The sequence below is a fragment of the Chelon labrosus genome (genome assembly GCF_963514085.1).
Source record: "Chelon labrosus genome assembly, chromosome: 15".
Classification (NCBI taxonomy): domain Eukaryota; kingdom Metazoa; phylum Chordata; class Actinopteri; order Mugiliformes; family Mugilidae; genus Chelon; species Chelon labrosus.
Window position 1 is genome coordinate 15,686,598 of NC_140348.1, and position 16,747 is coordinate 15,703,344.

At 46.6% G+C, this 16,747-nt stretch overlaps 1 protein-coding gene across 1 annotated transcript in view; it reads right to left on the bottom strand.

Annotated features, from left to right (window-relative positions):
* slit1a (slit homolog 1a) overlaps positions 1 to 16,747 on the bottom strand; it is an 80,376-nt gene that overhangs the window by 18,935 nt on the left and 44,694 nt on the right. The window contains exons 5-14 of the mRNA XM_084562325.1: positions 16,035 to 16,106; positions 15,251 to 15,322; positions 14,055 to 14,126; positions 13,126 to 13,289; positions 9,095 to 9,242; positions 5,102 to 5,173; positions 2,657 to 2,728; positions 2,493 to 2,564; positions 2,100 to 2,243; positions 791 to 954 (exon numbers count right to left, since the gene is read on the bottom strand). Coding sequence (XP_084418451.1) covers positions 791 to 954; positions 2,100 to 2,243; positions 2,493 to 2,564; positions 2,657 to 2,728; positions 5,102 to 5,173; positions 9,095 to 9,242; positions 13,126 to 13,289; positions 14,055 to 14,126; positions 15,251 to 15,322; positions 16,035 to 16,106 — 1,052 coding nt within the window. The remainder of the gene's footprint in view (positions 1 to 790; positions 955 to 2,099; positions 2,244 to 2,492; positions 2,565 to 2,656; positions 2,729 to 5,101; positions 5,174 to 9,094; positions 9,243 to 13,125; positions 13,290 to 14,054; positions 14,127 to 15,250; positions 15,323 to 16,034; positions 16,107 to 16,747) is intronic.

Sequence of the window (16,747 nt, forward strand, 5' to 3'; positions counted from 1 at the left end):
TGTGGTAAATATTTATCTGTTGCTAAGGAAGAGTGGCACGGGCAAAAGGAAGAAAAAAGAAGAAGGAAAAATGCAAAAAGAAAGGGAAAAAAGAAGGTGAAAAGAAAGAGAAAAACACATGGACTCCCTTCCTCACCGGGTCCAGCCAAACAAATGAGGCTATAAAGAAGTGTGAAACCTCAGCAGTGCAGAGTGCCAGACAGCGTAGCGCGGTGCGTAAACACAATAGTGGGCACACGGCGGAGGGAGTGGGGGTGGTGAGGTCTGGTTCTAGTGAAGTGAAGAGGAGTGAGACAATGAGGGGGGCACGGAGGAAACCTGAGCCTGAAAGCAATGAGCGGGCAAGAAGAGATGGAAGCTGGGAGCCTGAGATTGGCACAGGGCAGAGGAACGGCGGGCACGTACAGAAACTCTAGCCCTTATACCAGCCTTGACTGGTGACCTCAGCTCACTGCGGTTTGAATGTGAAACCAGACTCATGATGTGGTAAAATGGAGGGAAAATGGAGAAACGATCCCTCCCCCAAGTTCAACTGGGGAGATATTGATTGAGGAGCACCGGCACAGCAAACCATATGCCGAATAAAACCTTTTGCCAGGAATGATCACTCATTAAGTGCGGTATGTGGGAGAGGGAACAATGCAGAGATAAAAGCTACTCCCAGTGGAGAGAAAAAGAGAAGGTAAGCAGTCAGAGACAAGTGGAATAAAAAACAACAAAGCCTGTCTGAGAAATAGAAAACCACAGAGGAGAGTCAAGAAGGGAAGACAGTTTGGAGGCACCAGCCTACCGGAGCACCGGAACTTCTTGCTCTTGATCTGCCCGATGCGTTTGTTGGCGAGACGGCGCGGGCTGGCGCAGCGGGCGCCGCTGGTCTCGATTGGGTTGGAGCGCAGGTAGTCTGCCAGCCACTTCAGATTACAGTCGCAAATAAATGGGTTCTGGGCCAGGTGACTGGAACAGAGAGGGAGATTGGAAAACATTAGAGACAGCTGAAGTTAATGATAAGGATCGCAACAGTCTCTCTCCTGGAATCAGAGAAACATCATACGATCATAGCTTTTGCCATTTCACTGAGCACGACTTTGGTTTGTGTGTGTGTGTGCTGCTTCTCAAATTCTAGCCAGTTTGGATGACAAGAGTCTGGGGGGAGGTTCAACACGTGTATTTTTATCCCTTCTTCAGAATGCAGGCAAAAAAAAAAAAAGAGCCTGTTTTAGACTGAGACACCTGAGTGTGCGAGCGTGTGGTGATCCAACGACAGCACTATCCATCAACTCCAACAGGTGTGTTCTATAACAATGAGGAAAACCTTTGTTGTGCAGAGTGTTTGAAATATGGTAGGTGCCGCAGTCTGTATTGATAACTGTGTGTGGTCTGCCTCTTTCTTGGGACAGAGAAAAGGAGACATACACCGATCAGGCATAACTTATTATCCTTATATTGTGTAGGTCTCTCTTGTGCCTCCAAAACTGTCATCAGAGAATGGACATGGTCCTTCTGAGGGTGTCCTGTGGTGTCTGGCAACAGAATGTTGTTAGTGGGGGGCCTTTAGGTCCTATGGGTTGAGGTGAGGGGCCTCTGTGGATCAGGCTTGTTCCAGCGCATGCCACAGACACTTGATCATTTTGGGATCTAGTGAATTTGGAGGCCAGGTCAACACCTTGCGCTGCCATCAAAGAGTGTCATTGCTATGGGGTGGGGGTGACTGGTCTGGTCTAGGTGGGTGGTACATGTCTAAGTGACATCCACACGAATGCCAGGTCCAAACGTTTCCCAGCAGAACATTGAATTATCACAAGATGGTAAATGCTATTTACTTCTTCTGCCAGTGACAGAAGTGGTGGTTTCTGATTAAGAGTGATGGAGCAGATTAAGATCTGGTTTGAGCCGTAAGAGATGTGTGTGTTTGTGAAGATGATAGATTTACTCCCCTTTCTACCTTGTGGTTTCATTCCTGTGTTATTACACAGACCTGCGAGTAAACAACTCCTGCCCTGGCTCATGTTTTATGGCAACGGCATGTTATCAGCATGTGTCAGATCGTGTGAAGCAGAGTGTTTGTTGTATGTATGTGTGTGTGTGCGTGTTTGACTCACAGGGTCTGTATAGCTCGTAGTGAAGTGAAAGTGCCCTTGGCGAGGGTTTGGATCTTGTTGTCGTAGAGTGATAGCAGTGAGAGATTCTGCAGGTCCTGGAAGGCGTTGGCACGAACGCAGTGAATCTTATTGGCATTCAGCAACCTGATAGAAGAAAAAAAGACGGGGGAGAGGAAGAAGGAGGAAGCGGGAGGAAGAAGGAGGGGAGCAGCCTGTCAGACCTTCTTTATGCATTCATTCATTATACATTCCATACAGAAAACTGCGCGCACTGTACAAAGTTTTTTTTGAAGGTTATGACTCGTTTACTGAGTGGGAGGAACGGGTGCCTGGCGTTCAGTATTCAGTATATGTCTGCAGAGTATCAGCAGAGCGTGTGTGTGTTCCACTTACAACAGTTGCAAGGCGTAGAGGCCATCAAACACCCCCTTGGGCAGATCGGTGATCTTATTTCCATACAGCACACTGAGAGAAATCACAAAACAGACTTGATTTAGACACAGAAAATGACAACCGCACAGCTATGTGTGCACAAACTTGGCTCGGGGGCTACTTACAGGGAGTTGAGGGAGCGCAGGCCCTGGAAGGCATCAGGAGCTATCTCGGAGATCTGGTTGTTGCTCAGGTCTCTGCGTTGAAGGAGAAGGCCAAAGAATTAATAAAGGCAAAAGAGATTTTGGGCAAACGCCAGCATCCTGCTCTGGAAGATTTGACCTCACTGTCACAGAAAAGTGACACACAGTGTATAGGAAGGCGGGGCAGATGCAAGGCTCCTGCTTGTCACTGGCAACCGAGGACAAAGCAAATGTTGCATGGGCTGGATGAAGATCCAACTCTTTCCCATATTTGATTGTGCGTCCCTTCAAGGGAGCTTTGCAGCCAATCAAAACATTTGCCGGTATTATTTGTGGCCTATCAACCGGTCCTCTGTTGTGTTACGGTGTGTGTCTGTGTGTGTGTGTGTGTGTGCGGGGCCAATTTCCAAAGCGAAATACAGTAGACTGCCTCTGAACATAGCTGTTGTTAATAGGATCCGCAGGCCTCTCCCCACAGGATAACCACTAAGCCCGTGTGTATATGTGTTTATGTGTGTGTGGGTCTGTGTGAGTAAATGCAACAGTAAATGAGGAACAGTGGGACAGAAAGTGAGGAAGACAGATGGAGAGTGAGAGTTAATGGAGTATGTGGACTGAACTCCAGTCGACTGGATACCTTTGAAGGAAAATCATCATGCGGTGAAGAAGAGGGATATTTTCTCATTTGGGGGTAACAGTTAAATAAGTACCCATTTGTCTTCCTGCAAAGGACTGAGGTTTCCTGGAAATGAAAACGCAGCAAAGGAGCCAACGTGTGCACTGGTGTGTGTCTGCAAACTCAGACACTGATGTGCTTGTGTGTGTGTGTGTGTGTGTCGGTGTGCAAGGGCTGTTACTGCATCCCTGTCTAAAGTGGTGGTTCATGTGTAGGTCATCCAAACTGGGACAAGGTGAAAGAGAATGTGTGTGGCTGACATTTACTGGGCCAAGAGGACACGCAGGGGTCGGGGCACGCATTGTGCAGACCACAAATAAACAAACACACACAGACTTATCCAATTTTGCCCTATAATCAAATTTTTAACAATCTTTCATACATAATACTCCAGACAAAGACTTTTAAACACTTGCAGGGAGAGAGGACGCAGGAGAGTAACTGTATTCATCATGATGTATAGATGCTGTCTACACGCTGTGTACCTAGGCAGCAGGACAGGCCCGGGCAGCGAAGGCGCAAGGCCAGCTGGATCAACAGACACACCGAGGGTCAGCACAGACATGCGGCCGTGCATTGTTGCTGCTAAATGCAGAATCAGCGGCAGCAGCAAGAGTAGCAGGTCATGTTTGTTTGGAAGAACAGATGGATAACACCTATTTAGATGCATTTTGCCTCCGTTTTTATAGGGGCAAAGGTTGAATCTTACAATTTTAAAACCTTTTACAACCGTTACAGTCTTTTTTTGTGCATGCAATGACAGCAAAATAAGAGTATTTGCGTGTAATGTGTTAAAAGCAAATTCATTTCCTGTAAGTCTGAGGTTTGTGGAGCTGCAATAAGAGCTTGATTTGTTCATTTCTGTTCTGATTTAATAATATTTGGATTGGTTGAATCTGTCATTCAACACCTGCTATTGAATTGGTTTTCCATATACTGTATGAAAACCACACAAGTTTATATTAATATTCAATAAAAAGTAATGGTGCTTGTTTGGTTTGAAGGTTTCATTTACTCTAACATACCTAGCCCGAGTCAACAACTTAGATTTATTTTATTTTAGCCTGAAGTCAAAACTGTTTCTTGAGATTCCCTTGGAGCTGCATTCAGATAGCAGCCGTCTACTGCTGCGCTTTCACCTGAGATGACTTTAAAACTATCTCTGGAGCTGGACGATAAAACAGTGAGGAATCCTTCAAGAAGGGCAGAGAAACTCCCTGACCTTCCGTTTCCTCCATCTCCTCGCTGCTATGTCGGTCAGGCCCGGTGGTGTTGCAGTTATGGGTTTGGCCGACTGGTGAGTGCTGGCTAGGTGACCGGACAGCTGGCTCAGCGGGTGAATTACCACTCGGTCTGTCACTGCTCACTCTCTGAGGGAGAGCGAAGCCTCAGCCTTCATTCCAGCACACTCTCTGTCCCATCATTACCGCGCCAGTCGGCAGTTTGCAGTTTGCCCACGCAGGCGCAACGCACACACAGGCTGGACATGGCACTAGCCAGGGGAATACCAGTGAGGAGCAATGAAAAATGAGAGCTGTTATTATGCTCGTGTAGGATCCGAGCGCCTGCTTTCCATGCCACCCCAAGCCTGAGAACAAGAATATGTTCTTAAGGCACAGACAAAATAAATACTTCATGCAACTTGGAAGAGGAATGAGAAGACCGCCAACTGTCGCTTCTTTTTCCAGCCCTCAACTTCTTGTTCTCCTCTTTATTATTTAGCCCTGAGGTGAGTGTACTGCTGTACTTACATCCTACGCAGTTTCTTGTAGGGAGAGAAGGCTCCGGGAGGAACAGACTTAATCCCATTCTGCTCCAGACGTCTGGAAAGAAGAAAAGACGAGAGAGGAGAGGTTAGGAAAGGAGAGGAGAGGAGAGGATAGGAGATACCATTAGTTAACTAAACAATGGAGTTGTCCACGGTAACAGAGCTGAGTAATCACCTCTGACCCCTGGTGATTGGCCTGATTATATTAGCGGAGATCTATTCCCCAGCTGTAATAGGTCCAGGCATGTCGGAGTCATAACATCCTCAGAACCAATAAACAGTCTGAATACTAAAGTGCCGTGGAGAAGGACTTGAGGAGGAAAGGCTCCGTCTCGCTTTGTGAGAGGGTGTTAAGGCCTTCGACTAAAACTCATATTTCTTCTTGGTCTAACATTTACAGTTTCCAGCACTCGCGTTCTCATATGAGATCCTGAAATCAATAATGATCTCACTTCTTCTTGTGAAATTATCTGCTATCCTCTGGGCGTCTGCAAAGTGTCCAGTGAAACCGTTGCAGTGTGATAAAATATGACTTCGCTGAGTTTACTTTTTCTCCTGTGAGCTTAAGAGTAACTGAAGCGAAGTTGACAAGAAAAGGATCTGACAAAATCTCCCCATAAAACAACTGTCAGAGGGAGAAATGAATACACAGACAAACATACACTCGGTCATGTGGTGCAGTAACAGTAACAGACTCTAATCAGTCTCAGATGGTCCCAGGGAAACAGACATCCCCAAACCCCATTAGTGTGGGCATGCATGTGTGTGTTTCAGGCTGCTACTTAGGACACAGCTCGGGCCCAGACCAAGTCCCTGGTGTGGCTGGCAGAGGGCTGTTTATCTGCAGGTCAGTTCACAGCTTTTAAAACTGTCCTTACCGAGGCTTAGCAGGGCCCAGAGGGAGCCAGCTGCAGGCCTGTCTGGTTGTTCTACCATTCAGCCTCCCAGCAGAGGAACTGGCTGCAGACCAGGAGGCATGGGGCTGTGCAAGCTGTGGTGGGTCAGCGGCTACAATGGAATCTAGCACCACAGGAAAATGAGAAATATTCAAAAAATCTGCGAAACCTCTTGGCAAAGAGAAGGTCAGTGATAGATTTAACCATCACCTTATTAAGTATGTGGTTCCATGCCAGAGAACCATTTCCACAGGATTTAATTATTCTGTTAGGGACATTTAAGATTTACTACAAGCCTCCCGCATCGCTGTGTTTATGTCTATTCATGGGGGCTGGGGGGTAAATGTTTTGTTAGACATTAGCCACAGTCATTTAACAGTTTTGAGTTTCCAAATTTTTCAATCAAGAGTCGCTCCCCTTCAAAGGAGTGGCCTACATTTATGGAGCGATAGACGAGCGCGACTGACATTCTTAGGATAGCAGTGATTCCAGACCACAGATTCCTGTGGTGGACATGCTCTCTCTGTCTGTTTTTGTTTGCCTGTCCCAGTGTGTCTGTGGATTTACAGCGGAGTGACAGCGCTGTGGTTCCTCTGCCCTCACCATGCAGCGGAGTACAGGGCCAAGTGGCTTTAGCGCCTCCTCTCATCAACCAGTCTGTCTGACTGGTCCAAACCAGTCTGGCACTCTACATGCTGTTTGCATGTGTTTCAGTGTCAGTGGACTGTATGTGCATGCCTACATACTCCAATGTGAGTCGACATAAAGGAAAACCACACCCGAGCCAGACAAGGACACACACACAGACACACACAAGCACACACAATGGTGTCTGACAACTTCTTAGCCTTCACATTGTCTCCTCGCAGATCGATATGTGCAAGCGACTTAATCCCTGCAATCAACAAAGGGGCTCCTCCGTCCAATTGGCAGCTAGAAAAAAAGAAACAATCTCCCAGAGTTGCCTGTGGACGGACAATCAATGGTTCCCATCCAATTTGTCAGGCTGAACATTTGTATGTGTGTCCGTGAGCTGGTGTTTGTGTCAGCCCAATCAATGTTCTTCATCCTTTTCATTAGGGTCTGAGCATGGTTTTCATTAAGGGGAAACACATTTCGCCTTCGGGTATTCATCCAGTGCGTGCGTGAGTCAGAAATGGATGGCAGGGCTGTAGCGGCGTGGATGAAAGGCAGGGGGAACATTTTTATGGGAGTTCAGTCTTTGCAGACAGAGACTATGGTGCATAATAATCTGTTGTGGTAGTGTTTAGGCTAACTGGGCCTGGTCTCGCAACAGAAGAGTACAGAAACCAGCTCACATCCTCACAGTCATAAACACTGGCATTCATTAGGGTAGAGCAGGGCAGAGAGGTTGCAATTCTCGATTTGTACGTAATGAGAGCAGCATGTCTGCGTGTTTGTGTGTGTGTGTGTGTGAGTTTCCGAGTGCCTCATTAACAAGGCATTAGGCTGGCCTTGATACCCAGCAGCCCGCCTCGCTGTAAATGAAACTGATTTTATAATGAACTTCAAGCACAGATCAAACCTGCTGCACCAAGTTACTGAGCCCCTCCACCCCCTGCCTTTTTATTTTTTTCCCCCGCTGGTCTGCCTCCGTGAACCCGCCTGCAGGGATTTAGCGAGAGAAATATTGGGTAGAAAAATATCAAGATAGGAGGAGAAAGTGTGGTGGGAATTTAACCCGAAAGGTAAGGCTCTGATGGGCAGGACAGGGCAGGAATGCTCATGATATAAGTCAACGTTTCTCCCCGGGTCTTGTAAAAGATGAATTAGAACATAGTAGAGTTTATTAGCAGGACGCAGTTAAGCACCAATTAGATGTGAAGGGCATGGAACCTTTTAAAATGCCTTTACTCATCTGCTGTGCAGATAGTATCCACTGTCTATAAAATCTGTGCATGGTGGAGCTATCTTTTAGCAGACTCCCTGTTTTCCCATCAGTGCTGCTGACTGGTTATTGGGCTCATAGATCACATCAGGCTCCACCATATTCCTCTTGTGGAGCGTTACAACTGGAGGGCATCCTGAAGAGTTCTACAAACCATAAAAAACATAAAAATCTTGGATTTTCCATGTTTTATGGTTTCTAGACCATCACCGAGAGTGACGGTGAATTATTTCCAATCCAAATGCAGAAACCTTTTAAGTGATATAAAATATCTCAGTGTTTCGTGGGTGGTCATTCAATTAGACAAGAACACACAAGAAGTGTGAACCGTATGTCCAAATTAGGGAATTCAGCACACCACTACCTTAGAAATGGGTCAGGGTTGTTGGGGAACATGGGATCTGTGACTTCCATGGTAGCTGGGTATTTATAAACAGCCCCCACGGGGAGGAGGAGACCTAGAAACTTGCTGTGTCGAAGAACATGCAATGCGACCGCTGGCTTTCTCCCTTCATCCTCTCGTCTTTGCACCGTGAATAAATCATGGTGTCGCTGTACCATTTCACGTAGACTCCCGCCAGTTGCATGAAACCCCCGATAGGGCCGGTAAAGGGGCTACTTTGAAAAGTCAAGCCGTGCATTCCCAGGAATTACAGTAGGCTGATAGCATGTGGGCCGTAAACAGTTAATGCCCAGACAGATGTTGGACGACTGATAAACCGAGGGAGGGATGTTAGCAAAGCGCTCGCATGTGGTTCACAGCCATCTGAGCTGATAAGAGCGTGCAGTCGCAGTTTAACGTCGGCTCCAAGTCTGCGTGCGTCTCTCTCTCTCTCTCTCTCTCTCTCAACAGCGAACTGATGAATGTCCTGCCAGCTGATGCATATTACAAAAAAGCAACCAGGGTAAGTACATAAAACAAGAATGCTTGAATCTTCTGAGCCACGTTAAACTCCTCCATGACCGAACACGTACATGTCGAATGAAAAATGTGACCCAGTGGGACCATGTTTCATCTCTGACTAGGAGGAGGTTTAATAAATAAGCCAGAATACATAAAGGATTTTCTGCTTGTCATTCTGTATCACTGTGCACGTATACTAAAACGAGCCCTGAGAACATGTTTTAAGGTGGATTGGATCGACTATAGGAAACCAGGCGCTGTGCTCACATTTCTGCCATGCTGTCGGGCAGGTTGGCCGGGATGGCGGTCAGACCTTTCCCCCTGCAGTCGACGATGTTGTTGCTGCAGGTACACATGGCCGGGCAAGAGCCTCCGCCGACGCTGCACGGCTGCAGACTGGAGGACTCCTGGTGTCCTGAGGAGAAAAGCAGAAGGGAGAAAAAGTGGTGAACGAGGAGGTTCTCATATGACGAAGGGACGGGAAAGTGGAGCTCCTACAGGTGTGCGAGCACATGTGGACTTGTTGGATGAGATTGTTTGCCGAAGGATTTGTGCTTTGACACGGAGCAGCTCTCGCTCTCAAGTGGAGCTCAAAATCTTTTCCGCTGCTGCTCATGTCATCGGCCCCTTTGTGCTCCATAAACCGAATTGCAAATGAACACACACACACTGCCAAGGTTTCTTCGACATTGAGAAAAAGAAATGAAACATATAAGCTGCATATCCTTGAGAATCAATGGGCAAGAAACTGGGTTATCTATCAAAGGAGTGCCACAGTACAGAGCAGAACAAAAGGTTTGAATAATAGAGTCGCAGTGGCAATTGAAGGCCTCCCAATAACACCCATTGATCTCTCTGCAAATTTTTCTCCTGAGTCTGCGTTCTCTGGGTGGAATTGATGTCATTCTGCACATTCAGCTTTGCAACCCCCACCTCCTCACTTCCATTTGTTCTAAAACACTTCAACTTTTTAATTTGCATACAGAGCACACAGCCCATCACGCCGTCTCTAGATACCTGTTCAAATAGCTACGGCACTGTCAACGGTGCGGTGAAGAGCGGGCGCGTGCACTGCACAGTAAAGCGTGTTCGTTGTGTGTGTGTGTGTGTGTGTGTGTGTGTGTACAAAATGTGTGTAAGTAAGCCTAACCCAGATAAAATGAATAAAACAGACTTTTAAATGGCCTCATTTACACAGCATTACTAATGCTCAAACCATGAATATTTAATTACCTTCCTGTCTATCGCTCAGCTTGTGTAAAAAAATATTGGCGAGAGAGTGATGGGGGTGGCAGAGATTCGGGGAGAGGGAGACAGAGTGAGTGATGGTGGAAGTCAGTGACAGAGAAAGCCCAGTGCTCAAAACTCCAGTCCCCCAAAAACAGAAAGAAACATTGTGGTTTACCATTAAATTACTGGCTGTAGCTCTTGGACCGTTTAGTAAAAAAGTAAATCTGGTCAATCAATTACCTGCAGGGATGGAATCATACTGCAAAAAAAGCGTCAAGAGCGTGAATCAGTATTGGCGCGGCTCACGTGATCTGAGGCCGTGTGATCTGGGATGGCAGAGGTTTGACAGATCTGGGATCAGGTGTAGGGCAGAGAAAAACTCCCTTCTGATCTAACATGGCATATTTGACAGGCCTGGGATCGGGGAGAGTGCAGAGCACAGCTGGAGCGGCCTTAACAGTGACAGCTCTCTGACAGGTATACTTGAGGTGAAGCTGTTTGATGTTCACTCCTCCCCTGTTCTTCAAGTGCCGTCCCCCCCCCCCCCAAGTTATCTCTTCCCATCCGTCTGCCGCTCTATTCGCGTGCCATTTTCTCTTCATTTGCCTTCGCTTTTTCAATTTCCCCCTCCTCCACTGGCTCGCTCGGTCCTTTCTCACACCTTCTCGTATCCACATTACCAGCCCCTCTGCCACTGAAACCCATTACCTTTTGTCCATTTGCTCACATACATTTAACCTCACTACATCTCATTTCTCCCAACATTTCAAAATATTATCACTGGCTTCTTCGCATTTGCCTCTTTCCCATTTTCCCTTTCCTTACACTGCCACTTCTCCCATGTTCCCCCACTACAAGTGAAGTGTTTTATTCAGCCCAGTGGCAATTTATTACTAATCGCTCATTTCAAACATAATATTTTTGCTTCATTTAGTATTCCTCGGGTGCAGTAATTCAGCGTAATATTCATAAATTTTCTGTCATGTAACCTCAAATTAGCACAAGCAGCTTTTAACGTTCGGTTACCTCGGCTGTAAATGGACAAGGGGAGCAAACATGTAAAGGTTTCGCTCGATAAATACACAGCAGAGGCCACTGAGACGAACTACAGTAAATCTGAGGAGGAAAATAGTGTAAGGGTGGTTATTTTCTCCAAAGGTAGATTTTCATTCAATCCTTAAAAACATGTATTTTCTTGTGAACAAGCTAAAACACACACACTCACTTTGTGGTCATAGCTCAGAAACTGCATCTGTTCATGGAAAGATAATGAGCTGCTGGTCATGCACCAGCGTCCCTCCAAGTAATTAAAAAGTTAAAGCGCTTGCTCTGCAAGTGTTATTTTTAAAAAAAAATCACTTTTCACCAGCTTTTCTTTATTCTTATTTTTTTAAGCATTAAATATGAACAGTCAGAATAAAACAAAAAAAATGCTTTTTAAAAAGAGAGCAAATAATGAGCCCTAGATTTTGGATTGTTTAACTTTAATGGGATTTTTAAAGGGGGCTGACGACAAACGATGGCCTGGAAAAATAACTACATGTGTTGCCCCGCTCATTACTGCCAAAACTTTACAGTGCAGCGATGCTTTCCAGCCGAACACTTGGAGCGACAGTGAGTGAATCACGATGCCAGAGCGCTGCAGAGTTTCATCATGTTTTTCATCAATGAATAACACGCTGGACCCCATTTTCGTTCTCCTTCGCCTCGACAACAACAGCAACGTGCCTTTCTTCTCCCTCTCTCCCTCTTCTTCCTCTCTTTCAGCACAGCGCCACCCCGCTCCCAAATCCCCCGCAGGTGGCCTGGCCTGGTCACAGCGCAAACTAAATACATGCACAACCACATAGTGCAAAACATCAAAAATACGAGAAAAGAGAAAAAAAATGTGTGCGTATGTGTGTGTGTGTGTGTGTGTGCCAGCGTGCGAGTCCCTAATGAGTCCTTCACTGGGAGTTCAACTTCTGGTCACTCATCCTCTCAAACTGGGAGTTTGTGTTTGCGTGAATGCATGACTGTGTACTCACACACGAAATAAATAGCAGTAGATTTTATGGTCGTGTTTCTTGTTTGCTTTTAAAAAGAAAAAAAATCACTGAGAATGATCAGTGTCGGCCTGCAAGCCTTTAAAATTCTCACACGATGGAAGTTTATCATGCAAAATCTTGAACTTTCTGTGTGTTTATCCTACCAGAAACCAAAGCTGCCCTGACACCCCCCTGCTCCCCGTTTCTATCTGGAATCCTTACACTCCCACGCTTTGAGTGTCTTTCCCTGGGCGATGAATAGCTAATGATCTGTGCTGTCACGCCGTATGGCCGCGTAAAAATCACAACCCATGGAGAGAGAGAAACACAGGGAGAGGTACACACACACACACACGCCCACGAGCGCACACAAACGTAGACACAAACACCCCTTGCAGCTGGTGTTGCGAGCGAGATGGCCTTGTGGGGAGTGGAGGTTCTCATGCTGTTTTTCCATTGTCCGGATATGATAACCCCAGTGCACGCCATGACACGCCCATATGCACATGCTCTCTCTCTCTATTTCGCACACACATACACACACACACAAGCAGTGGAGAAACAGTGACTTCAAAGCCACCAAATAATCCTTGTGCGAAGACGTGAGAGGCCATAAATAATTACGACTGCAGAGAGGGGTTCTACTGTCAGCGGGGGCTGCCTTTGCTCCGGCTGTGTGTTTTAAATATACGGCGGGCATTTTCCCAGTGCCACTGTGCCAGCTCCGAAAAGCTGGATACGCATTCAACACAGGCCAGGGGGTAGCCATGGGGTTGCCTCTGGGCAGAGGAGGTGTCAGGTGGCTGCCAGGTGAATACACACATACACAGCAACTCAGTGGGAGCAGAGAATACGTACAACCGGCGACAGGGAGATTTTGACGCGAATGAGCTGATTAAAGTACACATGTACAACAAAAAGACGAATTTCATCCCTTGTTGAGATAGTGTGAAACTTCCTCGTCAACTGTGCATGCAAAAGACCACTTTAAAATGCACTGTTTTCGTAGCATAGCTCTTCTAAAGTTTAAGAACATCTTACCTGAGCAGCTGAATTCATGTTTCTGCACCTCTGCGACGTTGAGTCCTCTGAGCTCAGTAGGGCTGGTACACTGGGTGAACAGACCGATTGTAGGCCTCTGTCTGAGCCACTGGGCCAACCAGGCCAGATGACAGTCGCAGTTGAGATTGTTGGAGTGCAGACGGCTGTTAGATGAGAAAGACGCATCGAAATAGATTTTATTTTTGTCGTCTAAAATACCCCCAGCTGAAGACGCAAATAGCACAAAAAGTGTCTATTCTTTCCTGCAGCTCATCACATTCATTCCCTGTGGCCAAACACCCTAAATGATATGCTCCATGGATGATTGTAAATGGCACATTCTAAAAAAGAGGAAGACTAAAGAGGGCTGTTCTTAAAACCCAGCACTCCAAACACTGCATTCCTGCAATGCTGTGCCGGTCCAGAATAACTCTCGCCGTGGTGCGGTGCACCTCTGGAGCATGTATGCTAACTTGCAAACCCACGTACACAGGCACACAGTGTGTGCGCAAACAGAAAAGCTATATAATATAACCCCACTGGGAGCGAGGGAGCCCAAAATGTCACCACAAGAGCAGCGGAGTCACGGCTCGGAGTTTCAGCAGGCATAATTGTTTTAATTCGTGCATAATTTCAGATTTAGTAATCACATACAATGCACAATACACAATAGGGTTCTGTTGCTATTTGTGTCTATCTGGGCCAGTTGTTGTCTTTAGATGGAGGAGATAATGGGCCCTGGCACGGCTACAGACCCCTCTGTGGTACTCAGTGGTTATGGCTGCCTCCCAACACTGCCTGGAATGACAGAACCTGTCTACTCCCATTGAGTTCAGCCCTTTCTTTACTTTGCCTGCATAGGGGGTGGAAATAGTTATATTTTAAAGAATAGGTAAAGAGCACTGGGGATCAGGATAGTCAGGACTTACAAAGTTCGCAGTTTGGGCATGTGGTTGAAGCTGGAGACGGGGATGCTGCTGATGTTGTTGTTATTCAGCGTTCTGCGAAAAAGAAAAGTGCGAAAAGTCACATTGTCAGTGCAAAGATTGGAGAGTCGTTTGTAAATTTTCACTTCAAAAACAGTTTTGCTGCACCGGTCGTCTACCGTCCCACCTCTTTAAGTCAATCCCCTCTCTCTATTCTCGTCTCCCGCTGGGAATATAACACCTCATTCCACACAGATGGGAAGCCCTCGCACCTCCCACGTACACATACAGTCGTGCAAATACGCACACACGTATGAGCACGCGGAGCCGATCGCGAGAGCCTCCACTCCGCGCTAGAAACATACGATACGCACACACCTCCATCGAACCCGGGGCATCAGCTGCAGCAGGAGAATCAGGTCATTTCAATCAGCCTAATAACCCTTTACCGTATTTCAACCTGCTCCCCCTTTTAGCGCAAGCTGTCCTCCTCCCCCATAAAACCTCTACATACAGACCCCATCAAAACAACCCCCTATCCCCTCTTACACCATTGTGACAACCCAATCACTACATCAATTCATCCACGCCATGAAAGCAGCCTTTAATGTTTTTTTTTTTTTTGGTCTCAACGCCCCCTAAACCCCCCACAAACACATATGCACGACAGTCTTTCACTATCAAAATAACAAGGCTGTCAAAGTGGCTTTGTCCCCCAGCCTGCACTGTTAGTCTACATTGTTTCAGCTCTAATGGAGGCCTGTGATTATGATTTTTGACAAGAGATGATTAATTGAACGTTCAGAAGCTGCGTCGCGGCGTGGTCGCCAGTGCGCGCGGCGTGGAATGCTAACTTGATTTTTGAAACAGGATGGCAGGAGCCCCCCTTGTCAGATGGCCCTGCCCAAGGCTGGATGGTGAGTAGATGGAGGTGCGGTACTGGGTGGGTGGAGGGGGTGTTAATGTGATGGCGGGGAAACGCTGCTGTCAACTGTGACTTAATGGAGCTTGGTCTCCGGGATGCTGCCCCCCTCATGAGGCCCACAGGGGGTATTTTGATGCAATAACAAAGGCCTGCGCTATGTGTGTACATCAGTTGTGGTTATCAGCGGGGTAAAACAATGTCTTAATTTAACTAAGTGCCTTAATGGAATAACACAGCGTTGGGCTGGGTGAATAGCACCACTTCAGATACTTACAGCACTTCCAAGCCTCTCAGAGCTCTGAAGGCTCCATCCTCAATGCAGCTGATGTGGTTTTTATCCAGCTGGCTGCAGATCACACACACACAAGAGAGAGAGATGGTTTGTTACACAAGACACGCACACAATGTTTCTGTCTCCCTGTAGGGTGGTTGTAATCATCGATACAGTAAGTAGTACACTGATGGACTATAGTAAATCGAAACTGGTTTAGTCGTGTCAGCTCATGTAACCCCAAGAGTAGCAAACGGGGACTTTGCTGATTGTTCATCTGCATCGATACACCTCGTAAATCTAAAGTCGGCGTGTGAACGTGCATAAACACTGGCGAGGACGTAAATCACTGTTGCTACAAGGCATCTTTGGGGAGTTGCCTGCGTGCACTGGCTTACTCCATCACACAGGGTCCACTGAACATGTATGATATGCATACATGTTGACTCTGACCAAGGGCCAATAACTTGACCAGATACAAAATGTTAACGAGTTGTGCTTGCAGAACCATCTTCTGAAGGTTTTGGTTTCAGATACTGTTGATCTCTTCATTGACTTAACATCAATAACAAGAGTGATCAGTCCTTTTTTGCTTCTAAAATGTTTTTCTTGGACTCCTGTGATATTAACCAGACTGAACAGCTAAGACAATCCTTAGCAAGACATCACTGTAGGCTCTGGAAACTTCTGATGTGCATTTTCTGTTTGTTTTTTGCTCACTTTCAATAGAATAGAATATGAAGACAACTGTTAACTGTAGGGCTGTGTCCATGTGTGAGGTACTCACAGGTTTTTGATGTCCGTAGCTCCTCTAAATGCTTTTCTGGGGATGGACTGGATGAAGTTCTCACTCAGATCTCTGTGGAGACAGTAAAAAAGCACTGGTTACATACATGTTATCCCAAAGGATGCACCGGTTTGGTTTGTTTTGGTTCAGTGGGACACATGAACTACGCAGCTCTTTCTCGGAAGCAACATCAACGTGTTTCAACAATTTCTTCCTTTCAGTTCAATTTTGCTTTTCAACCAGCAGAATTCCCAATCCATTCACTGTCACTCCCTCTTTTACCACACTCATCGGTGCAGAACGGTAACTTAAGGGCAATATTTTTTTCTCTCTCCGATGTGTGCCAACATCCTGAGGTGTGGTACTGCATGGGGAAGGCTACACACAATGGTGCGGTTATTTTTTTAGAGCTCACATTATTCAGTGTTCACTCATGCTGTAATTTGTCTCGACCGTGCTCTGGTGTGAGGCGCCCAGCTCGCTGCCCGCACACAGACGAAACAAACAGGCAGCAGGGCAGTGACCAATGAGTGGTCCTCAGTGATCCCGTAGAGTGGATTCATTAGCACCCTGTGGCACAAAGAACATTATCTTTTCATATTAGGTTGTGTGTGTGTCCGGCGATTACCGGTGCTTCCAAATTAGGCGTTTGTAAAGAGCATGTGTGGAAAGTAAAAGCACGAGAGAGAGCGGAGGGGAGGGGAGGGGAGGGG